The sequence below is a fragment of the Rhinolophus sinicus genome, chromosome 16 (assembly GCF_057876585.1).
Source record: "Rhinolophus sinicus isolate RSI-liver-muscle chromosome 16, RSI-T2T, whole genome shotgun sequence".
In the NCBI taxonomy this organism is placed as follows: domain Eukaryota; kingdom Metazoa; phylum Chordata; class Mammalia; order Chiroptera; family Rhinolophidae; genus Rhinolophus; species Rhinolophus sinicus.
In genome coordinates this window covers 145616026-145642110 of record NC_142516.1, presented here as the reverse complement: position 1 = coordinate 145642110, position 26085 = coordinate 145616026, and the positions used below count along the sequence as shown (strand labels likewise).

At 38.2% G+C, this 26085-nt stretch overlaps 1 protein-coding gene across 2 annotated transcripts in view; it reads left to right on the top strand.

The window, feature by feature from the left end:
- LOC109447083 (methyltransferase-like protein 21E) overlaps positions 1-24191 on the top strand; it is a 31789-nt gene extending 7598 nt beyond the window's left edge. For both annotated transcript variants that reach the window (XM_019731087.3, XM_019731086.3), the window contains 3 exons: positions 5633-5799; positions 6518-6635; positions 12663-24191. In XM_019731087.3, coding sequence (XP_019586646.3) covers positions 5633-5799; positions 6518-6635; positions 12663-13066 — 689 coding nt within the window. In that variant the 3' untranslated portion in view covers positions 13067-24191. The remainder of the gene's footprint in view (positions 1-5632; positions 5800-6517; positions 6636-12662) is intronic.
- Positions 24192-26085: the final 1894 nt, after the last annotated feature.

Sequence of the window (26085 nt, the reverse complement as noted above, 5' to 3'; positions counted from 1 at the left end):
AAGTAATTGTATGTGTGTGTATATTTGCTTTTAAAATCTCCCATATCTAGACAAATTATTTTAAGCAGCCAAGTTCAATCTGTTTTGGTTTCCTGGTATAAGTTATGTTAATTTTTATGAATGTTACTTCTTATGGAGTGACTGTGGTATTCATACAGTATTGAAATGCAAAAAAGAATATTAATAGAGAACATTGTCAATTAAATTTTATTCAACTTGATAATGTCTTTTATGTAATATATGGTCATCCTAAGGTGTATAACTAATTTCAAATTACTATATATGATAGATAGAATTGTGCTCTTTTAGAATGGATATGTAATTTATAGTGGTTTTTGTTTCATAAAATCTCTTTGAAGATTCTTGATTTTGGGGTGCAATTTTTGATTATAACAATATATTCACATATATATTTTAAATATCATTTCCGTATAAAAGTAAAGATGTGGTCATTCTTAAAAAGAAATTACTAGTTCTGTTTATTTAGAAATGCAGTCAAAAACCAGGAATCATTTGTCACTACACTGTAGTTTTTAGAATAACAGCCCTAATCTGGTCACCTAACCTCTAAAATAAAGTGCAAAGTCAGAGATGTCAGTTTTTGTAGCAGTAAATATTCACTGGCAAAGTTTATACATCGAAGATTGGAACTTTAGGAGATGCTCCTGGGATTTAGTGTACTCTAACATCTATTAATCCCTGATTCCTTCGGTGACTTGTCAAAGAAGTGCTGCATTTACAAGGAGTTTGCAAGGAGGCCCAAGAGGGTGTATTCAGCTAAAGGTCAAGGAAGCAATTAATGTTCTCTGCTTTTCCCTAAAGAATTTCCACAGCAAAAATTGCTTCCCCAACTCTCACCAATCTTAGCAAGGCAAGTGAATATAGTGCAGTGAAAGTTAAAGTTCAAATAAAACATATTACTAATATCATTTGGTTCTTAGAGCTCTACCTGAATGTGAATGCATGCCATTGTTTAAGGAGAAATAGAGTGAAATATATTAGAAGAGGGAGCTCTTGCTGAAGAATATCAGGTTTTCATCTTGTTTTCTCTGCATCTCTGCCAAAAGTCAGTGTTTGTGGTGGTGGTGGTAGAGTGGGCCCTTCCTGTGGCACGGAGTGAAGTTGGAGTTCTATTGGGGAATACTTGGTTTGTCCAGATCCTAAGCAAGATTATTAGGGTATCACAGAATTTAGGACAGGAAGTCATCTATGAATTCCACAAGCTGACATGGATTATTTTTTTCTGTGTTTCATTTCATTTCCTTTCAACTCCATTTTATCAGTTGTCATAGAGCATTATGATCGTCCATTTGCATGTTTCTCGTTACACATCTGTAAGCTTCACCAGCTTGAATTTTATTTATTCTCAGTCACTAAACAGTGTGTAGACTTTAGTAAGTACTCAGTGAATATTTGTTGAATGAATAAAGAATTTCTTAGCCTGTCATCTGGAACACATCTCTGCCTGCTGATGAATCTTAGTCCCGTTCATTCACTTCCCTTCTAAAGTCTGATATCACTCCCCTCTACTGGCTTCCTTTTGTCTGCTTTTATTTACTTTCTGCCCTACATTTCCTTAGCACATTGTATCTCTATGATAGCACTTTTCCACATGATGGCATGTAGTTATTTCATTGAATCATAGAAATTCAGTTGTCCTAGTCCAGCTAGACCAATGAGTAATCTGATATATCCCCAATATTTGAAAGAGTGGTCTTCTGGTTTCTTATTGATAGCTTCTGGGGACTAATTGTTTACTGCTATCTGAGGTGAGCCATTCCATTTTTGAAAATATGTGATTTTTAGAAAAATATTAATGATCAACTTTAATTTTCTCCCATGGGTTCAGCTTCTGCTCTCTGGGATCTCTCTCTCTCTCTCTCTCTCTCTCTCTCTCTCTCGCTCTCGCTCTCGCTCTCGCTCTCGCTCTCGCTCTTGCTCTTTCTCTCTCTCCTATCTCTTCTATTTGCTACTCCTTCGAATTTGTGAAAACTCTTTTCTCAAATTTTATTATTTTTTAAATTAAATTTATTGGGATGACAAGTGAAAACTCTTGTGTTCCTTAAGTTGTTTCTTCTTTATGATGAAAATGCTGATCTCCCCAAACTGTCCTCATATGGCCGAGTGTCAAGATTTCTCACCTCCCAGTTGCCCCAGTTTCTCAGTGGCCCTCCAAAATGGGGCTCCCCAAACTGAATGTGGGGCTACAAGTGTGACCTAACCATTTTCAAATATAACAGAGCCTTTACCACCCTCATTTTAAATATTGTAATATGGCCTGGGTGTATTAGCTTTTTTGATAGTTGTGTTATACTTTTGACTCATATTGAACTTGTGGCCAATTAAATTGGTATATTTTTCCCCTCCACAATTGGTACAGACTGAATGTGGACTTGACATTTGTCTTTATCAAATTTCATATTGTTAAGTCCAATCCACTGGTATAGGCCATCAAGATATTTAGTATAACATTTACTTATTTAGTATAATTCCCCATCACATTCATATTTTAATATTTGATCACACTCTTAATATCACCAATCAAGCCAGTAACAAAAATGTCGATCAGAGCAAAGCTGTAAATACACCATGTATTAGAAAGGTCTCTCCACATGGGCAGCAAACCCAAGTACTTTGGAGCTGTTGTGGAAAAACTAACTTGCATCCAGTTTAGAGTTTCTTCATGGGGATGTTGTGTATTACTGAAGTTCAGATAGTTGTGTCTTTACATTTCTAGTTTTCCCAAGGGCGGGGCCACATTTATCTGGCTAACTGCCGTCTTCCCATCGCCTACTGTGTTTTCCCCCAAAATAAGACTTAATTGGACAATCAACTCTAATGCATCTTTTGGAGCAAAAATTAATATAGGACCCAGTGTTAAATTAATATGTTATATTATAGTATATTATGTTGTATTATATAAGACCCAGTCTTATACTAAAATTTTTGCTCCAAAAGATGCATTAGAGCTGATTGTCCGGCTATGTCTTATTTTCAGGGAGCACAGCGCCTGGCACATAGTAGGGCTTCAGTACAGTTTTGTTGAAAGAGTAAATGGAATAACCAAGGAACGCATGTTCTTCTGGCTTAAGTTTTTAAAATGAATCCTTTCTGTCTCATCTCTTCTCCTTTTAAAGAATCACAAACTGTTTTTACTTTTCTTGGTTGTGTAACACTACTTCTTTCTTACACTCAAAGTTCAGTCTTTATTTTCTGTCTTCTCTTCTGAAGAGAACTAAGCCTGGATTCATTAGCATTGAGGTGGGGGAAGTGGCAAACAACAAAGACAAGCCTTGAAAGATGAGTGGATTTTAAGGACTGTTTTAAGAAATAAATAGCTTCTCTATTAATGCAAATCATATATTAGATAGGTGAAACCTAAGACACACTTCCTTTATGAAGCCATCCCTGAGTAACCTCCACCTCATGGATTTCCGCCTTCTTTATTTAACTATAGAATTACCCCCAGCATTATTGAGGTATAGTCAACAAATAGAAATTGTATAGCGGGGGTGCCAAAAAAATGTATACACATTTTAAGAGATGTTATCTATACTCAAGCAGTGGTTTGTTGTAATCAGAAGTGTCTGGATGCTGATGGTAACCACTTTGAGCACCTCTTGTAATTGCAGAAGTCAAACATGACTTGTATTCACCTTTTGTTATTGGTGTATATTTAATATTACAATTAATATAGTTCTTTGCATTCCTAAAATGTGTGCGTGTGTGCATATATATATATATATATATATATATATATATATATATATATATGTTTTTAAAAAAAAAGATTTTATTGGGGAAGAGGAACAGGACATTATTGAGGAACAGTGTGTACTTCCGGGACTTTTCCAAGTCAAGTTGTTGTCCTTTCAATCTTAGTTGTGGAGGGTGCAGCTCAGCTCCAGGTCCAGTTGCTGTTGTTAGTTGCAGGGGGAGCAGCCCACCATCCTTTGCGGGAGTCGAACTGGCAACCTTGTGGTTGAGAGCCCGTGCTCCAACCTACTGAGTCATCTGGCCACCCGGGAGCTAAGCGGCAGCTCATTGACTTCATTCTAGTTGCGAAGGGCGCAGCTTGCTGGCTCACATGGGAATTGAACCGGTAGCCCTGTTGCCCAGAGGTCGTGCTCTAACCAACTGAGCCACCTGTCCGCCCCCTGTATACATTTTTTTTGACATCCTCTGTATATTTAAGATATACAACTTGTTTCACACATTATAAAATGAACACCATAATCAAGCTAATTAACATATCCACCACTCACATAGTAACTTACCTTTCTTTTGTTTTTTGGGTGAGAATATTTAAGATATATTTTCTTAGTAAATTTAAAGTATACAATACATTATTATTGACTATAGTCACCATGCTGTACATTAGAGCTCCAGAAGTTACTCACCTTGCATAACTGAAACTCTGTACCCTTTGACCAACATCTCCCCATTTCCCCCACCTCCCAGCCCTTGGCCACCACCATTCTACTCTCTGCTTCTACAAGTAACTATGGAATTTTCAGTTGTACAATACAGTATCACACACTCCAATATTGTTGAGTATATGGTGATCTTGTTTTATCATTTAGTTTCATAACCAAAATATAACAGCTATAATAATTTATTGAGCCCTATGTAATTGTAGACAAGGTGCTAAGCACTTTATATACGTTGCCTTATTTCAATCTCCCAACATTATTTGATGTAGGTTTTTGTATCTTTCTCACTTTACAAATAAGGAAATGGAGGCTTAGAGAGAGATGTATATCTTGCTCCGTAAATAATTAGTAAATTCTTTGGGACTATTAGTTTCTTTTTAAAATCATATCTTAGCTCTTTAATAGTTTAGAGAGTAGGCTTTGGAACAACCAAAAAAGGAGTTCAAATGTTGGCTCCTTCATTTACAAGTTGCATGTAGCTAATAAAGCTTCAAGCTGATAAAGCTCTCTTAGTTTTGTTATCTATGCAACTGCAAATAATAATGCATATCTCACAAGGTTTGTTGCAAAAATGACATGAAATATCATATATAATGTATTTAACACGGTCTGGCATGTGAAGAAAGTGTTCAATAATTGGTAGTTAATGTTGCTTATTAATCTTATGTAATGTGGATATTATGATGCCATAAGTTGCCCAGAATAATAACATAAAAATAAGTAATGATAAAATAAGAGTATATTGTTGGATGATAAATATTTTTGTCTGAATAAAGGCAGGTCACAAAGGATATACATTACTGAAATAACAGGAATTGACCTCTTTAGCCAATGTGAACACGTGGCTTCTTTTATTCCATCACTAATCTTTCTATTGTTCTAGATAAATATATTTGAGTCCCTTAATATGTATTGTTTTAAAAAACTATGTTATTATTTGTTTCGCATAGTGTTGCAGCAATGGACAGTGGTGATTTCAACTCTAGTGAAAATCAGAAAGATGTTGCTATCCTGATGTATGAAATGTTAGCTTATATTATGAGTCATTTTCAAATAGTTTACCATACCAGTACATTGCACCTAAAGTCAATGAATATTCAAAAGTAACAGAATAAGTAGAAATGTTGCATTTCCATCAAGTTCTTCTCCTTTTCCGTGGTTTTACTAACACAACAATTGCCTTTTTCTTTTACTTTCAGAGAACAGAGGAAACGATGATGACAAAAAAGTTGTTGCAGAGATCGCAGCAAGATGTTTTATTCCAACTCTAATAACAACAACCTCCTGGGAGGGATTTCATTTTGTTGGTCATGATATTCTAATTACTGAAGCCACGGACTGTTACGGTGCTGTTGTTTGGCCATCGGTATAATTTCATACAAAATTTGCTACATTTCAATTATTTTCAGTCAGTTTTGCTCATTATTCTGTACTATTTGGAAGAAGGAAATAGGTTCCAAAGTTCTGTTTTGTGACCTTAAACAACACTAAATTTAGAAATCATGAAATTGGGAAAATGCTTCCATCAATTCTACTTTTGATTTTTAGGGTTAATAATAATTGTTATTTACACCTTGAGTTTTTTGTGACCATAAAAGTTTAGAATAGTAAACATATTTCCCATTTACCTGGCTCCATTTGAGTTAAACAGTTATAATGAAGTCTATACCAATGTCAACATGTAGGCTATTCTAAAAGGCTCCCCTCCTTCACCAGTTGTTCCGTGAAGGGCGCAGACCCCTAGCACTGTCTGTTCTAACCCCACACGCTTCTTTGAAATGACTATTATTATTAGAAATTTCTTTCTTTAAAGGTAATGAAACCTAAGCAACTGAACTCCATATTTTTAGTTGTCTCTTTTCTTCCCAACAACCCCCAATGACTTTTTCTAGCCTGTGTTGAACCACTGAAGGACGTACTTCTGTTGATAACTGTCTGTATTGATATATATGTACACATACAAATACACGCAGGCACACACATACATATCATAGCATTAATGGGATATTTATCTAATAGAGTTTAATTGTATTTTCTGTTATTACTTGCCGAGCACTAATTTTTTTTCCTTTTTAATTTCATAGGCCCTTGTTCTATGCTATTTTCTAGAAACAAATGTAAAGCAGTATAATATGGTTGACAGAAATGTGATTGAAATTGGAGCTGGAACAGGGTTAGTCTCCATTGTGGCAAGTTTACTTGGTAAGTAGATATTTTTGATTGAATGGGGTTTAGAGAATTTAATGATCAAGCATCATTAGTTGCTTTTATTATCCAGTATATTATGACCTGGATCTATTTTTAACTCCTTAATTGTTTGAATGGGCTTTTCATCAAGAAACTCTACCAATTTTAAAATTACCTTACTGATTCCTTTTAGAATTTTCTGTGTCGGTATATTAATTTTCCTCATAGAGTGCTAAGTCATACATGTATTCTAATTGGGAGGTGCACTTAAGCTCCTGGCTGCTAGAGGAGATACTAAGTATAGATAGAATCTACTGCTGCTGACTCTGATGTTCTTTATTTAAATTTTAGCCCTATTTCAATGTTTCCATGTAGCCATATATTCCTTTTGGCTTTTGAAGTCCTATGCTTTCATGAAAAAGCACCTGTTAGAATAGAGAGGTATGTTAGAAATCACATAAAAATCATGTCAGCTCTTCACTTTATGTTTGCCCTTGGATTTATTTTCTCAGTTTATTTTCATTCTTCTTTTGCAATCTCTTGTTCTCTCACCTGAATCTTCTTTTTCAACTAAACATGTGACGGTCTCTGTGTATGCCCAAACCTGCTGCTGTTCATTCTTTTTTTGGTGTAGTTCATCTATTTCATTGCTTTAATTTAGCTGCATTTTTTGATGTGCACCACCCCAAATCTGTTTTGATTACCTTGATCTTCAGAAGTGCACACCTGACACTCTAAAATCTTGAGAGGAGGCAGGGTTGAGCAGCTGGGCAGGCGTGGTTTTCTCATGGTGGCAGTCCCCACACCTGTGAATTGCTTCCAGGGCAGGGGGGGCAGATGCTGGGCCTGGGGCATGTCATGTGGTTTCTCATGGTCCCACCGCCGCTGTATTCAGGCCTCCGACAACTGCCAACTTGACATTTTCACTTGGATGGGGTCACAGGCATCCTGAACTGAACATGCCTTCAGGCTAGACTCTTGGTTTCCAACCTCCCAGCTGCTCCTACCCCCACCCCCTTGGGCTCCTCCTCCAGCCTTTTCCAGCTCGGTAAATAGCACCCACATTCATCCACTCCATTACTCAGGTCCCAGAAATCAAAGTCATCTTCAACTCCCCTCTTCCCCTTCTACCCTATGTCTGTTCCCTCAAATTGTATGGGCTCAGCCTTTAAAACATAGCAATCTGAAACTTCTGGTCAAGATGGCAGAATGGGTAAAGTCTGTGCTCACCTCCTCCCACAACCACATCAAAATTACACTAAATTATAGAATAACCACCCTTGAGGACAACCTGAAGACTAGCTAAACAGGACTTCTGTAACTAAGGATATAAAGAAGAAACCACATTGAGACTGGTAGGAGAGAAGGAGACTGGCTGTGGCAGTTAAGAATCAGGAGGGATATCTTGGCTGCAGAGGTCCCCCTGAGGAGTGAGGAGTCCCAGCCCTACACCAGGCTCAATACAGCCCAGGGCACCAATACTAGGAAGAGGAATCCCCACAAAAGCTGGCTGTAAAAATCATCAGGGACTCAGTATGGGTGAGACAGAGGGCTGCTGTAAACCCAGGTGTCCTCTTAAAGGGCCTATGAACAGACTTACTCTCACAAACACCCTAAGCTCCAGAGAAGGGATACAAACTCTAAAAGCACCAGTGGCATATGGGGAGGAACTGAATTGTCTGGCTCAGGGTGAAAGCTGGAGGGGCAGCTCTCTGCAGGACTAAAATGCTGGCAGGCACTATTGCTCCTTTGTTGAACTGTCCCCCCACACAGCGTTCAGGTGTAGGTGGGGACCAAATCTGAGCCTCCTCAACCTGGCTAACACTGCTTTTGCCCCACCCTGGTGATTCTCTATGACTAGACTTACCTAATTCATGTGCCTGGCCCAAATCACTTTCAGAGGCTTGGGCCTGCACTGCAGACTTTTCTAAAACCTCTTAAAGGTCCACAAACCCCAAACAAACAGTGGCTGGTCTTAGCATGCCCTGTACCTCTAGCTAAGTGGCCCCAAGCTCAGCATTAGTGTCAGCCAAACTTGGTTCATAGTATAACCACTCCCACATGCCTCCAAGCCCAGCATAGGCCGCTACGAATTGCAGATCACTTTGTAGCTCCTAGCAAGTGGCCCCAGACTGGACACACACCTGCATTAGATCCCCTCTCAAGAGGCCCCAGAATCAACAAACACTCTGGTGGCTGGCTTCACACCACACCAGAGCACCAGCAAATTAGAATCACAAATAACACACCCAAGGGGTGGACTTGGCAGGCACCAGAGCCCCCACTAAAGCAAATCCTGCTCTTTGGGGTCAGGCCCCGCACAATAGCTTGTCCACTGAAGTAACAGCCAGTCCTCACAGCCAGTCAGCCTAAGGGTCAATCTCACCCCCTGACATGCCAACAGCAATCAAGGCTCAACTACAACAGGAGAACATACACAGACACACATGTGAATGGGGAGACTGTGCCACTGGGCTTCATAAGACACCTGCTACACAAGGCCACTCTGCCAAGAATGGGAGATGTAGCAGATCTACCTAATATATAAAAATAAACACAAGAAGACAGCCAAAATGAGGAGACAAAGAAACATGTCCCAAATGAAAGGATAAAACTCCAGAAAAATAACTAAACAAAATGGAGGCAAACAATCTACCAGATGCAGAGTTCAAAACATTGGTTATAAGGATGCTCAACAAACTTAGGGGAAGAATAGATGATCTCAGTGAGAAGTTCAACAAGGAGATAGAAAACATAAAAAGGAACCAGTCAGAAATGAAGAATACAGTAACTGAAATGAAGAATATATTAGACGAAATTAACAGCAGATTAGAGGAAGCAGAGGATCAAATCAGTTATTTGGAAGACAAAGTGGTGGGAAACACCCAATCACAACAGTAAAAAGAAAAATAATCTAAGAAAAGAAAAAAGTTTAAGGGACGTCTGGGACAACATCAAGCGTACCAGTACCAACATTGGCATTAGGGGTAGCAGAAGGATAAGAGAGAACAAGAGATTGAAAACCTATTTGAGGAAATAATGACTGAAAACTTCCCTAACCTGGTGAGGGAAATAGACGTACAAGTCCAGGAAGCACAAAGAGTCCTGAACGCGATGAACCTAAAGAGGTCCACAGCAAGACGCATCTAATTAAAATGTGAAAGGCTAACGACAGAGAGAGAATCTTAAAAGCATCAAGAGAAAAGCAGTTAGTTACCTACAAGGGAGGTAACTCTGACTTCCATAAGACTGTCAGATTATTTCTCACCAGAAACTTTGCAGGCGAAAAGGGATTGGCAGGAAATATTCAAAGCAAGGAAAAATGAGGACCTACAACCAAGATTACTCTACCCAGCAAGGCTATCTTTTAAAATTGAAGGACAGATAAAGAGCTTCCCAGAGAAGAAAAACCACCAAACCAGTATTACACGGAATTTTCAAGGGACTTCTTTAAGAAGAAGAAGATGAAGACAAAGAAAAAGAATGAGAAGGAGAAAGTAAAAAATATGAATAAGAAAATATTGCAAAGAAAAAAAATTCTCACCAACAAAGGCAAGCACATAATAAAAGCAGTGGGTCAGCAAACACTAAAGATAATACAAAGGTTAAAAAGCAAAAGTAGGAAGATCATATGTAATTGCAACAGTAAATTAAGGATACATAAAACACACATGCAAAAGGAGAAAATGAATGATAAAACAAACATGGAGGGAGGGAGGGAGTAAAAATGGTAGTGATTTTAGAATGTGTTTGAAATTAAGCAGCCATCAACTTCAAATAGACTGCTATAAGCATAGCTTCATGTATGTGAAATACATGGTAACCACAAACCAAAAATCTACAAGAGTTACAAGAAATAAAGAGAAAGGAATCTAAATATAACACTATAGAAAGTCATCAACATATAAGAGAAGAGAGCAAAAAAATACAGGAACAGAGAACTACAAAAACAATCAGAAGACAATTAATAAAATGGCAATAACTACGTACCTATCAATAATTACTTTAAATATAAATGGATTATTACAATGGAATATTACTCGGCCATAAAAACGAATGAAATCTTAGCCTTTGTGACAACATGGATAGACCTAGAGGGATAATGCTAAATGAAGTAAATCAGACTGAAAAAGACAAATACCATATGATCTCACTTATATGTGGAATCTAAAAAACAAAATAAACGAACAAACAAAACAGAAACAGAGATAACGGAGAACAAACTGATGGTTGCCAGGTGTGAGGGGAATTCGGGAGCTGAGTGAAAAAGGTGAAGGGGTTAAGAAGTATAAATTGGCAGTTACAAAATAGTCATGGGGAGGTAAAGTACAGCTTAGGGAATATAATCAATAATGTAATAACCATATATGGTGTCAGGTGGGTGCAAGACTTGTCAGGGGGTTCACTTCGTAAGTTATATAAATGTCTAACCACTGTACTGTACACCTGAAACTAATATAATGTCAACTGTAATTGAAAAAATTTTTAAAGAAAATAGACAAACAAACAAACAAAAATCTTCAGAGGAATTCAAGATTTAGTGATTTACAAAAACATTGGGAAAATACAGGACCTTTGATGTCCTCTCCAATTTTTTTCTTTTTTTTTTTAAATTTCTCTGTCCTAACATTGCTTTCCAAACTCACCATTCCAGTTAGCATGGATAGAGTCAGAGTCTCTATTGGATTTATACCTGAAGGCTTCCTGATCTAGGAACAGAATTTGTGTTTGGGAAGTCATTTGTTTCATTAAAAAGAATTGATCCTTTTTGTCTGCTTGGATAACTTGACACAAGTACCAAAAGATTGAAGCTTTCTTTAGTCAGTATTCTACAAGTGGTGGTGTTTACCTCTCTAGGTATAAAAATATTAATAGTCAGCTAGTTCATATTCATTGTAAATAGGGGTATATTCCTTATCTTGGGGTTTTACGATTTGTTGAAAATGATAGACCCACCGACATTAGAATGTGAAGATTGATATTTCTGAGATTCTACCAATGATATGTATATCTCCCTCCTATTTTAATATTTTCCACAAAATACAGTCAATGGCCAGAGAAACTTGCCGTGTTGGCTAAGTAATGGGCTCTAAACTGGTCTGGGCTGGCCTAAACCTCTCTTCCTGTTCCACTTTCCCATTCCTTACTCGAGTCTGTTCTTGTCAGATGATGTGGAATTGGGCAATCCTGGATTTGTTTACACAGTATTTTCAGGCTCTGCTACTGCTCTTTAAGAGCCACATTTTAATTGTTATTGGTTTCTACAGTTTGGCTGCTTCCAGTTTCTTCCTGAAAATGACCTAACTATTCACTTTTAACTCGAAAATACTTTATATCTTCTTCATTTGAGCATTCTGTACTGCATCTATGATCTTTGCTCTCTGAGCATCATACGCATATTGTGGCTAGGTTTTAAACATCTTTTCACGGGAAGACTCACACTTATAGTGGGGTCAAACTGAAAACTTGGACATTATTGTGGATGTTACGATACTTTCTATGTAGTGCCTTTGAAGTCTTCATTCCTTTCTCTACTTTTCATGCCTGAGTACTTGTTCAATGATATGTAGGATGCCCAATGATGGTACATACCCTTGTTCAGTCTCATAGGACTAGGGATCAGACTTCTTGTGGGGGAGAACCTATTCATCCTTCGGCAGTGGCTTCTGATTGTTCCAGTGAGGGTACCAAATATTTTGAATTTCCCTTTCTCTTGATTATTTTTCTCCTAGCATGTAGTGGGCAAATAGAAAATAACAACAGCAGCAACAACAAGACAAAACAAAGGACAATAACAGGAGAACAGCCAAGTGCAGTGGAGTGCATAAATACCATGGGAATCTAATTGTTTGTTGTTGTTTTTTAAGGGGAGGCATAAGGCTGGCCTAGCATCCACTTTAAAAGGGATTTCTGTCCTGTGTGCAGTCACCAGTTTTTTTGCCTTAGGACCAGCAGTTGTGCAGAACTGCAAAATGCAGTTGTCTTGAAACCTGATTGTTTACCCCATGAGGGTTACTTTTCCTACTATTCTTTGCTTCACAGGTGCACATGTGACTGCCACAGATTTACCTGAATTACTTGGAAACCTGCAGTATAATATTTCCCGAAACACCAAAATGAAATGTAAGCATTTGCCTCAGGTGAAAGAACTCTCCTGGGGCATAGCTTTAGACAAGAACTTCCCACGGTCTTCCAACAATTTTGACTATATCCTGGCAGCTGATGTTGTCTATGCTCATCCTTTCCTGGAAGAACTCCTCCTGACTTTTGACCATCTGTGCAAAGAAACCACCATCATCCTCTGGGTCATGAAATTCAGGTTAGAGAGGGAAAACAAATTTGTAGATAGATTTAAGGAGTTGTTTGACCTGGAGGAGATTTCCAGTTTCCCTAGCCTGAATATTAAGTTGTATAAAGCTATGAAGAAAAATCGGAGGAGTGCATGATGTCCTCAAAGGAGGACTTGGAAAGCGAAGGTGATTGGTAGTAGAGCATGACTTCAAAGGCCCTGGATAATCCGATGTAGCACTGACTATCCCAAGGGAGAAACACACACACACATACACACACACGCACACACACATACACACACACACACACACAGGCATGCGCCACACCCTGCCAGGAATTTTCACAGATATAGCATGTGGGTCTGGAGGATGGCAAAGCCATACTGTGTCATTATTGGTTAGGACAAGTTCTGCTTCCTTATCCCTCCATAGCACCATTTAGTAGTATTATGGTCAGTTTAATAAAGGGTGCAACTGTCGTTATTTTTAATGTATAACTAGAATGGTAGAATGGTGGTATTCAATAATATCTCTAAAAGGAACATTCTTATTGTTTTTAACATAAGCTCATGTAATTTTCTCTTTAGAAATAAAGAAATAGACTATAGTGGGATCTGCAAATAAATCTGAAAGGGCAGATACATAATATCACAGTAAATGTTAGATTATTGTGGTTTTCGTTGGTGCCAGTTTATAGGCGGTCTATCATCTCTGCTTGGCAGGGTGGGCCTCCGGTGCAACCTCAGAAATCAATCAAGCTTGTGGATTTGAGGTTACGGGCAAGGACATTTTACTCTAGCAAATGAAAAATGAATGGAAGCAAACATAAAAACAGTTGAGCTTTTGGAGGAGTTATTGTTTTATTTTTAAGCCAAGTACAGTTATTTTGTGTCACAGAAACAGAAATAAATATAAAAACTTCGAGTTGAAAATACACATGAAAAGATTTAGGCTCTAATCTCAAATAACCAGACAAATGGCTGGTTTTAAAGTTTAAAGCTCTCCTGAGCTTTAAACTTTAAGTTTGAACATATTTAGATCTAGATATTTGAAATCCTACGTGATTTTTTTCACAAGGGCCTTAGAGATTAGAATAAGTCTGAAGTAATTAAAGTCAGTGCAAGGAGAGCAAAAAATCATGATTTTTGTACCATGTAACAAGAGAATATTGGTCGGTAACTTCTCTTCAGTGTCCCTAGTAACGTTTGCTAGGCTATGCCTGTGCCCTCGGGGTGATACTTGCTCTCCTAAGCACAGCCCTTTCTGCTTTGCTGGAAGTTTTCAGTCTACTCCAGCTTGAGCAGAGCTAAAAAGGTTATTTCCTAGGACGCTGAGCTGTGAGCCAGTATGCAGATGTGCTCCCAGTGGATTTTTTGGTATGTGTGGTTCATAGAGCCATCTCTCAATGATTCCCAGTATTTACATGGTCCTTTATAGTTTTCACAGCCTGTTACATACATAGTCATTTAATCCTCAGAACCATTCTAAGAAGTACAAGTAATACCATAGAAGTATAAGTAAAAACTGAGGCTGAGAGGGATAAGTCACTTGCTCCGGCCACACAGCTGTAGCAGGGCAGTGATGGGTCACTCAGGCCCAGTCTGGTTCGAGTCCAGAGCCTGTGTTCTTTACCACTGCACTGCCTTTATGTATTTAAAACAGTAATTTTCATTTTTTTTTAATGAGTGAAGTCATTTCTTCAAAATCAAATCAACACCCAGAAAGGTAAGCAAATACATTAGGAAATGATGGGAGCTGCTCCTCCTTAAATCTTTTTCTCGTTTCCTGCCTTAACTGGATGGTCGGGGTAGGCTTGTTTAGAAGGTGACATTTAAGAAAAGCTTAATGAGGGAAGTAGCAGTGCAGGTACCTGGAGAAGTGTGTTCCAGGCAGAAGGAACAGCTGTGCAAGGCCCTTAGGCAGTGCCAATCCTCTAGAAGAAACATCACAGCCAGTGGCTCTTCTAGCAGGGCGAGCTGGGGAGACCGGTGAGACGTGGCCGCAGATAGGCTGTAGCGGGGCTGGATGGTGTCAGAGCTTTGTTGCAGTCTGGGTTTTCTGGAAGCGGACTCTGAAGTAGAATTTGGTGTGCAGGTCATTTATTAGTGAGTGCTGTTGGGATCAAGACCTAAGCAAAGTAGGACAAAAGTAGAGGTCGGATTGCAATGCAGAGCCAACCACAGCCTCAGCCGGTCCTTTATAGGAGTGCTGGGCCCAGAGTGGCCTTTCAGAGTTGTCTGAGATTGGGCTGAGAAGCCTGTGCCTGGATAACCCCATGTCATCCAGTCACTGGCTGCTCTGGAAGGCTCTGTGACCTTGGGTGAGGTGACTCCCTTCAGCTGAGGCAGTCCCTGAAGACACTGACAGCTGAGGGCCATCTGCCAGGAGCACTTCCAGCAGCGTAGTGATAAGTCATTCTGAAGGGGACCTGGGCAGCACATCACAGCGTCTGCCACGACCTTTAAGGCCATTGAAAGAGTTTTGACTTTTTCTCTGGTGAAGTGGAGAATCTCTGGGTGGTTTAGAGTAGAGGAGTGAAACATCACATAAGGACCACTCTGGCTGATGTTTTGGGAATGCTTGTAAAAGGGAAAAGGGACCCTTTACGGGGCTGTGGCAGCCATCCAGGCAAAAGAGGATGGCAGCCTGCCCAGGGAATGTGCCCTGGAGGTGGTGAGAAGTGGTCAGTTCTAGATGTGTTTGGAAGCTAGAGTCTACCAATTGAATGTGAGTTTGAGGAAAGAGAGGAGTCAAAACTGACTCTAAAGTTTTTGATCTGAGCTACTAGACATAAAGTTAGAGGCATCAGCTTGGAGATGGTTTGTAAAGCTGAGTCAGGGAGCAGGAGTGAATACACAGAGAAGAAAGCAAGGAGGGCGGCCAACATTAGGAAATGAGACATTAAGAAATGAGGTGTATCTGAGATTTTTTTCGAGGTTCTGCTTGTATTAATTGAATTAATTACCCCAAATTGTATTAATATCTGTTGACTCTGAGACATGTATTTACTCCCACAATAGTTTTTGAACTGGTTAGTAGTGGTCTGAGATTCCTCAGAGCTGCCTCAAACGCTTCTAGGAGTGTTTTACTGCACCAGCAGGCGTCTTGGGGTAGCAAGTGGAAAAAATGGCCCCTTTGCTAAAAAATATTTAAATATCACTACTAAGCTATTTTTAGGTAGAATAGATAAAATGTCCTTCTTTCAAAGACTGTGTTAGGACCAAACCAACCACGTGGTTCATTATAGTTCCTCTTTCTCTAAGAGTCAATCTGTCAAACACAATGCATTCAATATCAATTGTTTTATTCTGTTTATAACATTCATTTGCAAATTTTAATACCCACCCACCCACACACACTGTGCCCCTCCTGTTTTGCTTCATTCTGTGTGCTTGTCTGCTTTTATCTTTTTGCTCTAGTTTCTCCACACTTTTCTATATTCAGTTTTACAATAATCTAATTTCAAAAGATGTAATTTGAATACGCTTTTTCTATCTTACAATTTTTCTATTATGGCTAGGAATTTATTTGTTAACTTTAATCCAAGGGCCTTATACTGTGAATTTTGCCTTTATCTAACTTTTTTTTTTTTTTTTTTTCAGAAGTTAAGCTATTTTACCTAAAACCTGAATCCAATTCTTGCAGTAACTTTCTGGGTTTCTAATAGAATAACGTACCTTATCAAAGTTTAAATAGAGATTATCACAGAATAGTTATTGCTCCACAGCAATCATACCAACTGGCTGGTGATACTCTGCAGCTTAAAATTTACATTTATATGTTACATATATGTAACCATGAGTTTTTGTGCCCCAGATTGTATCAACTGACTAGGTGACTAAGTACTGTACTAAAATCTGTCTTAGAATTTACTGATACATCCTATTTCATTTGTACCAATTTTTGTCTACCAGAATTTTTCAAATATTGGTTTTTATTTTTTATTTATATTCAGTTCTCTTTTTTGGATAAATAATTGAGTTTACACTATTGGCTCCAAACCTGTTAGGAAATTACCCAATGCCACATTTTCATGAAAGAAAAAGATGAGGAAACAGCAGAATAGAATGTTCTTTTTTCTTTAAATTCTCAGATTCCAGGAGCTTGGTTTTCTCTGTGAATGCCTGGGCAGTAACAACAGAGACTATGTCCAACTTGTTTTAAGCAGTGTCATCTGCATGTGAGCAGATAAATAATTTCTGAGTATTCTTTGGAAATAAAACATGTCCACTGGGTAGGATTTTGATGTACTAATTTTGAAAACAAGCTGGAACCTTAGTTTCTAGAAGTAAAAAGAATTCAAGTCAATCTTAAGTAGATCAGCGAAGTAAGCTTGTTGATAAGCTTAGAAGAAAATTAATATACTGCGCCTCTTCTTTTGACCCCATTTTAACTTAGTTTTGTGGAAATCTGCATGTGAAAAAGTGAAAAATAGTCAAATATGTGCACTTTTTAAAAAACCAAATTATAAGGTTATAAGGAACAAAATTGGGAACGGAGATGATAATTTTGCAAAATGTAGAGAGATATGGCAAAGCAAAATTTAAAAACCATAGACATTTGTGAGTGGGTTTGTGTGTGGAACTAATTTTTTTATCTTCTCTATGAAGCCAGGAAATAGTTCACAAATGATTTCCACATCCAGGTTTTTGCATTTTTGAGTTTCTGATGTTAAATTAAGTCTAGAATACTTACCTGCAAGCTCAATTTCAATATTTGCTCTGCTTCTAAGTTCCACATAAAATCAAAAATAGTCTTCTGTATAATTATGTGGTTGTGTTCATGGGACAGTGTGTCCTAGATGGTTTTAATTAGCATCAAGTAATTCTGTGATTATATTAACTCCTTTTATGAAGAGATCTTGCGCTGGACATTAGCATTTGGTAGAGTTGTACATAGCTGTGTAGCATTTAGGTTGCTAGGCATACACCACAGACTGCCTATTCTATTGGACTAACCTTTAGTCTCTGTTACGAACAGTGCTTTTATTGGGAAAGCTCAAAGTCCGGTGTTTTTTCTCTCAATTTCTTTGTTTCTAAAGCAATTGTCTTTCCCTGAAATCCAATCAAGTTTTAGAATTGGCACTCAACCATCAAGGAATTTAAAAGTATCACTAAAAATGAAAACAGATGTTCAGATCAATTTTGTTACAAATGGGATTAATAAAAAAAGTAGACAAATATTGGATGTCTGCTGCCAACCACCAACCACTTACCATACCAAAAACTATTCTTTTCGAAACAAAAGCACAAACCGAGTAAGATTAAAACAAGGCATTTAAAAAATATTTTAGTAGCCAGACATTATTTCATAATGCCACAAATACAGAACACAAGGCTTTGGAAAATTAATTACTTGGTAAATGCTAGATTTTATAGTTTAGGTTTTGAAAAATGCTATATTTTCATTGTCCACAGTCTGTATATCTATACATTTTTTTGTTTTAATTTAAAATTATGAGTCAAGCCCTTGCCTTCTTCACTGATTTCTAAATTTATTTTTAGTGTCATGATTTAATTTGGGTTTTCTTATCTAGTGCCGTGATTTAATTTGGGTTTCTTATCTGTTTCTGTATTTCCTTTGTTGGAAAAGTATAAATCATAATGGCAAAGGTTGTCTCTTTGTCACAAACCATCATAAATAAGCCCAAAGAACAAGCCATAAAAATGTAAGAAATTCTTAGATTAAAAAACATGAGTAATGTTTTCTACCCACCTGGTGCTCCGGGGTAAAAGTACAGTTTACAACTAGTAAATTATTAACACTTTTCTACCAAGGATTTCCTCCTTCCTTAGGATCTCTGTGATTAATATAGGTAGTCAATTTAAGAATTAGAAGGGTGTCAAACATGATAAACACATTCTATAATCATGTATTAAAAAGAGGAATTGAGGAATAATGATATGATTATAATTTATTACAATAATTATACAACAATTCTTTGTATATAATAATATATAATAAGAATGTACAGCATTCTTGATGTGGGGGGTGCAAAGTGCTAGAGCTGTTGGGTATGGATTTCATATTTTTTTGAAGGTATTTCAGAGAGGCTTAAAGGCAATTATAAGAATGCAAAATAACTAATGCAACCACCTTTTACTTTCCTTGGATTTTATTTTTCTTCATTCATTCATTCATTCATTCATTCATTCATTCACTCATTCAATATTTATTGAAAACCCACAATATGCCTAGCAGGGGCTGCAGACATAATAGTGAACAAGGAAGGTGGGCCAGTCCTCTTGGAGACTTAAAGCTTAGTGCAAATTGGCAGATGCAGGGAAGTCTCAATGCATGGAAGGTGAAATAAATACTTTCACAAAGCTGTGTTAGGTGTCCTGATAGGAGGGAGCCTCACCCACAACCAGGGCTTCCTGGAGAAGTAACCTGCAGCTGGATGAAGGAGATGAAGAGAGGAAGGAGGGGACGTATTCTGGGCACAGCATGGCATGTAGGAAGCTTTAGAGACAGCCAAGAGGGAGCTGTTTGAACTACTTGCTGGAAAAATTGTAGCTTTTATTAACCCTTGCTAAAATAATAACTCCATTATGGAACACTCACTGCTCTCAGCTCTGTTTTAGACATTTCATATACAGCAGCTCTGAATCCTGTTGGCAATCCTAGTGGTATTATCCCAGTTTACATATGAAGAAACTGAGGCTCAGTGAGAGTAAGCAATTTTTCCAAGGTGTCACATGTGTAGGCTAGGATGGGAACCTCGGTCTCTATGGTACCTAAGCTGTGCTCTTTTCAGGATACTGCCTCATGTCCATTTTCTACTCTGAGCTCTGCAAAAAAAATCCCAAGTTTGATTTTTATTCTAGCTAATTTGGAGTGATCCAATTTAGTGAAAATTGTCTTTATTTGCCTCCTGAGCATAAAGTGTATTTGGGATACTGTTGAGAGGAACTACTTTTCACAATATATCACAAAGAGTATGATCTTATAAATATATGTATATACACAACAAATGCTTAAATAAAGTTTTCTTTGCAAGGAATATTGGACAAATATTAGATCAATTAATGTAAAGATATGTAGTGATCTTAAAATAGCCAGTGTGGGGGTTAAAAAACAACAACCAACAACCCTCTTGTATAAAGAGAGAGCTGAGGTGGAAACAAAAGCTGATCTTTTTCTTGAAAGATGGCTCAGGTAGATAGAAGCAAAGGAAGTGTTGGATGTCCTCAGGTGACTTTTTAGCAGAAAAGGCCAATGGGGTGGAGTTGAACTTTAAAACATAATCAGATCTGTCAATGATGCTAGTGTTTATAGGCCTGTTACTAGGTGGTAAGCTCAGTGCATCAGCACAAAGGTAAGCCCTGGGGTGATGTGAGCACACCAGTTCCCAGAAACCACCTTTCAGCAATCTTTCAAGGCAAGGACAGTATTGACTCAGGCAGCACAGCCTTTTGAAGCCAAAGAAGAGGGCCAAGATTGCTCAGTGGAAGATTGGAAGTACACCAGCATGTCTGAAGCAAAGTGGTTGGTTGGCTAAGTGGAAATGGCCTTCAGCCTCCGTTAGCCTGCGTTTCATCAGATGACAGACACCTCGATTCTGTGAGGTTGATGTTGCTGAATAAGCCTCAAATCCTGGCTGGAGGCCTTGACAGATGGTAAGATGTAAGCCGATGCGGACACGGGTGGCTCAGCCGGCTTCCATGATGTCAGAAGGGGGCAAACTGTCCGAGGCTGTCATGTGAGGGCCAAGCCCAGAGGACCGTGCCAATTGCCACCGGAGAGTGTTGTGAGCCAGAGTAGCCACAGAATGTTCCAGAATCAGGAGGGAAATGTGATGTATCTAAAATTTCTGGTGGGACATGGCTACCCTGGGCAGTCACAACTTCAAAGGCAGAATGGTAGGTATGGGAATTCTAGGGAGAAAACCTCAAGGTTATTGAGGAAAAGGAATCACAAGATAAACTTTCCTCTGATAGTCTTTACTTTATTGTGTGTATTTCTGGTTAACGTGACATTGACCAGCAGAACCTGAAGCCTGCTGACTGACATCTCTACTAAGCAAGTGACTAAATATCGAGTCTGATAAATGCAAGAAGTCAAAGCCAACATCTGAGGAAAATTCAGCTTGGATGCCTATACAATCTACCTCAGATCAAAAGCTTGCTTTGAGTCTATCGCTTCTTCTACCAACTACATAGGTGAAAAGCCTAAGGATTTGGATACCATTCCCCAAAAGCTCATGGGATAAAATCTGAGTCTGAAATTACCTAAGATTGCCACTGGGAGGCCCCAATGATCTGTAAAAGAAAATTTCCCTTCTGAATAAATAAGTGAAAATAAAAGAAATAATTTAAACAAATGAATTGGGCTATGAAAGATTAAATGCAAATGCATCCAAAGTGGTAAGGGGTAAATACACAAAAGTATAATGTGATAAATAGGTGGTGCCGTCCTCCCTAATTAGGGATTATTTAAATTCCACCCCTTGCCTCAGCACTGTGCACACATTATGAAATAAACTCTCTAAGAAAAGGAAAAATAAAGGCCAGTTTCCTATTGTTTGCATGCTATACAGGTGTTCACCGGAGTGTGTGTGCGCGCGCGTGTGTGTGTGTGCGTGTGTGTATGTGTGTGTACCTGTGTGAAAGGTAGAGGAGGGGGGAGAGGAGAAGACAGAGAATGGAGAGAGGAAGCAAGAAGAGACTATACTGGGTGGGGCAGGAAGAGTAGTTTTAGTTCTTATAGCCTGAGAGAAAATATCAGGCTGGACTTGTCAGATATATATATATTTTTTTGAACCTTAAAATAACGAAGGTTTATTATTATTATTTTTTGATTAAAATTTGTTGGGGTGACAAATTGTTAGTAAAATTACATAGGTTTCAGGTGTACAATTCTGTAATACATCAGATTTTGATTTCTTGTAAGACAGTGGTTCTCAAACTTGAGGGTGCATTGGAACCACCTGGGGTGCTTGGTAAGCTGGGCCCCAACCCCAGAGTTTCTGATTCAGTAGATCTGGGAGCTGGCCTGAGAATTTGCATTTCTAGCATGTTCCCAGGTGATGCTGCTGTTCCTGGTCTGGGGACCACACTTTGAGAACCACTGTTGTCACTCTTTACTTCAGTGTTAGTCATTGGAGACTGGGGTATTTTGGCACATGAGGGAGATGCCGCCATCTATTCGTTCTACTCACTCTTCTTATTCATTTCCTCTGTTGTATCTGCTGATCCACATCTCAAAATGTACTCTCTTTACCCTCTTCTACTATGGCGATGGAAGGAGAACTGACTCTGGGTGGTGAACACACATGTGATAGATGATGTATTACAGAATTGTACACCTGAAACCTATGTAATTTTACTAACCACTGTCACCCCAATACATTTTAATGAAAATAAAAAACGTACTATTTTCCCGGAATGAACGCTCTTCCCCTTGAGACTTCCCATGGGCCCCCTCAGTAAATTCCTACAAGCTCCATCCTTTCTAAGTTGTTGGGAAGACAGCTGTATTCAACGATGCTTGATCCAGGCTAACCTTGTGGCTTGCACTTCATGTTCTTTTATGTTTATGCATCATTTATGTCCATTTAGAGTTTAACACTTTCAGCACAGTTATAAATAGTCTATGAAGTGAAGAGGGAGTGAGAAAAGTTGTGTCGAGATTATTTCACAAAGACTAAAGGGATATTTCTTAAAATTCTAGCTTGAGGACTCTGAATAGAAAATGCTTGTAAGCTTTAAAGAACAGACAGTGACAATGTTTAATTTTATTGCTATAGCATGTAATAGCTCCATACTCAGGCTATTAATTTAAAGATGTGTTGATTTCCTAGGTAGTAGCAGAGATGACTTCCAACCCTTATATTGTATATGTCGGGGAAGTTCTGTTATACACAGAGAGTGACAGCATTTGGGGTAAGATTTGTGGTGGTGCAAAGGTGTTTGTCAGGCCTGGGATGGGAGCAGGGGCAGCTTAGTCAAGGACAGTTCTTGATTTCATCCGTGGAAATGTGTATCTGGACAAGAACTCCATTTGTCATCTAGCTTCACCACTTGCTAGATAAGCTAGAAGATATTGGCATTGGTGAGTAAGTGAGTGAGGCTTTTTTTTCCCCCCTCTCAAAGGAAGTATTCTGGCAGTGGGGTATAGTATTTTTTTTTTCCTTTTTAAATCTGGGGTTAGAATCATATTCTTCCATGAAATTGATATATCGATACCTCCAACTAGATAATCTCCATGAAGTAATCTGAAAAACTGGAATTTGTCATCATCATTGTAAAACACAATTTTAAAATGAAAGCAATTTTAAAATTCTGGAGCTGGGGATAGAAGGAGGTGTTCATTTTATTAATATGCATGCACACTCATCTTAATGAAATATACTGGCTCGGAGCTGTAGTTCTTAACTGTGGCAGTCGACCAGCACCCCTATGAAGCTTTAGAGAAATGCTATTTCCCTGGCCCTGCCTCAGCCTCCTGAATTAGAACCCTCAGGGATTGGATAGGTGCACTTAGGTGCAGCAATCTATTATTTTTAAAGCTTCCCATAAGATTCTGTTGATTGACATTTGGGGGGAAGTATTGGTTTGGTGTATATGTCTAATCATGCTCAGATCGTCTCTGTGTGTCCCTTTCTGCACTCTTCATGGATTGTGACTTACTTACTGAATCACTTACGAATTCCAAGTTTTCTCATTGTATGTAATTGCTAAGTAGAGAATTTTCCACATGAAAGCCTCCAACTGTATTGAAACCAACCTCAGGCATAGCCCAGGATGCATTTCCCCTGGAGCTCAGTCAATACAGATTAATTGTTTTTTGGAAGAAAGAAAACATACTATTTCACCTCAGCACTTGAATATTAATTGATCTCATCAATAGAAATTGGAATATTGCCATGTTAGACCCAAACTATATCCTTTGCTCAATGAGCCACACCACCGTTTTCCAAGAACCCAAGAAGTTCAGCATATCAGAATGAGGGTTCTGCTTTTCACAAAGCAGTGAGCAGGTGTCATCTAGAAAGGAAGACTCAGCAGGAAGTGACATGTGTGAAGCTAAAGGGAAAAAAAACAAGAATGATTGCACAGGTCTCAAGGGAAGATGCTCTCTTGAGGTTCTCAGTGTTTTCATGCCAGGTCAATTCAGCAACATGGATTATTTCCACTCTTTGTCAACGTCAAGAAATTGGGTAGAGGGAAAAAAAAACTGACAACAGTGCCTAACAATATAAGAAAATAACATCATATAAAAAAAGCACATAATGTGTAAAGAGTACACGGGATACCTCTGTATTATTTCTTGTGACTGCATGTAAATCCACGATTATCTCAAAATAAAAAGTTTAAAAAAAGATGTGTGTGTGTTCAGATGTATTTACATATGGATGATGCACACAAAATTTTGCGTCCTTCCCCTTCCCCACCCTCTCTCTTCTGTATGTGATGTATATAGAGCGTGCAAGTGGAAAGTCTTAAAGCAGTGCAGGAGAAAGGCCCATTCCCAGCTCAGGTTATAGGGGCATTGAAGGGCATATGATGTGTCCAGTAATAACCGCTGCCCTAGATTGATGGGTTTCTTTGAGCTAATGGCTTTGCTAGGCTCTTTGTGTTCATTATCTCATTTAATCCTTGCAACAATCTTGTGAGCTAAACACTATGATCCCATTTTGCAGATGAGCAAATCAAAGCTTAGTAAGGTTAAGAGACATGTCTAGGTCACAACAGGCTATAAATGGTAAAGCAGGTATTTGAACTTAAGTCAAACATTGAAGTCCATGCTTTCATGGTTTATCTACCACCCCATCTGTAAGGTAATGGGGATCACATCTACTGGCATAAAATCAAGAGTTTTTGGCATATGGGGCTGCTTTTGAAGAAAATGTTGGCTCCAGAAATTATTCAGAATTTTCATCCAAAATATTTTAAAAGTATAATATATTATGAAGCAATCAAATGTATATAGACTATTAGGAACCTGGAATTTAACATTACCTTAGAGGTTAGCAGTCTGACCACTTATTTAGTGCAAAATTATCTTTTAGAATATTGCTAACAGATGGTGAATGGGAATTCTTTCAAGAGGGGACCCCTGACAAAGCAGTATATTCTAATTATGAGAAAGTACTTCCTTATATGAAGCAGAACTCTGCTTGCCTCTTACATGCAACAAAAAAATAAGATTTTCTTACACAAAACAAACCTGTTGTCCACAACTACAATGAGAGGAGTATAAGATGGTTCGGCTAAATGTCTCCAGTTCTTTTCCAATCATTTGTCATTTGACATTACTTTAGGACTCCTGTTTATATTCCTTGGACATAATACAATTACTCAGTATCTCCTCTGAAACTGTGGTCTTCAAAACTGTGCTGCAGAAGTGGTCTGCCCGAGATGCAGAGAACCTTTTCTGAATATATTTGATACTTTCGCAATGGAATGTGGGCAGTGGCTGTACTTCATAGATATGATAAGAATCAAGAAGTGTTGCTTCTAGAAATCTGACTTTAGTTGGTTGGTAGGAAATGCAGTAGTGGAATGCATTATTGTACAGGTCTGGATCCACCCAGAGAGACTATGATACATTGGATTTCCTGTTGAAATTCCTACCCTCTATAAACTCAAAGAATTATTTGCTTTTCAAGATCAGAGTCCAATGTTTCCTTTTTAATAACAGATGAAATTACTCAAACCCATCAAGGGTTGAGTAATACGTAAGAAGAAGTGGTCATCCTCCAGGAGCAGAGAGGAAATTGTAGGTACTTACCTGAACTTGGCTCCTAGGTTAAGGGTCAAGAAGTATATAATCTTTATATTTGGCATTAGGCATTTTTTTTCTATCTGCAGATTCATTTTGGGAATTTGAAAGGCACAGTCCATATTGTCTTGAAACCATTTAAGTTTTCTGCAGAGAGCTCAAATGAAGTCATAGTAATAGACCGTTTTTGTACTTTCATTTTAAAAATAAATCCTATTTATTCAACATAGACTAATCATTTCAAAATAGCATAGAGACAAAGACAGCCATATTGACCACTAGAGTTGTCACATTTTTGTCCACTTTTTATTTGTGTTGAATTTCTGAGGTGTGTTTATACTTTACTATTGAAACAGACATGACCCACAATATTGGTGTAAAAATATATACTTCTCTCTTAAAAAAAAAGATTAAGAAGAAATTGGTATCCTCCAGTATCAAGGGTTAGA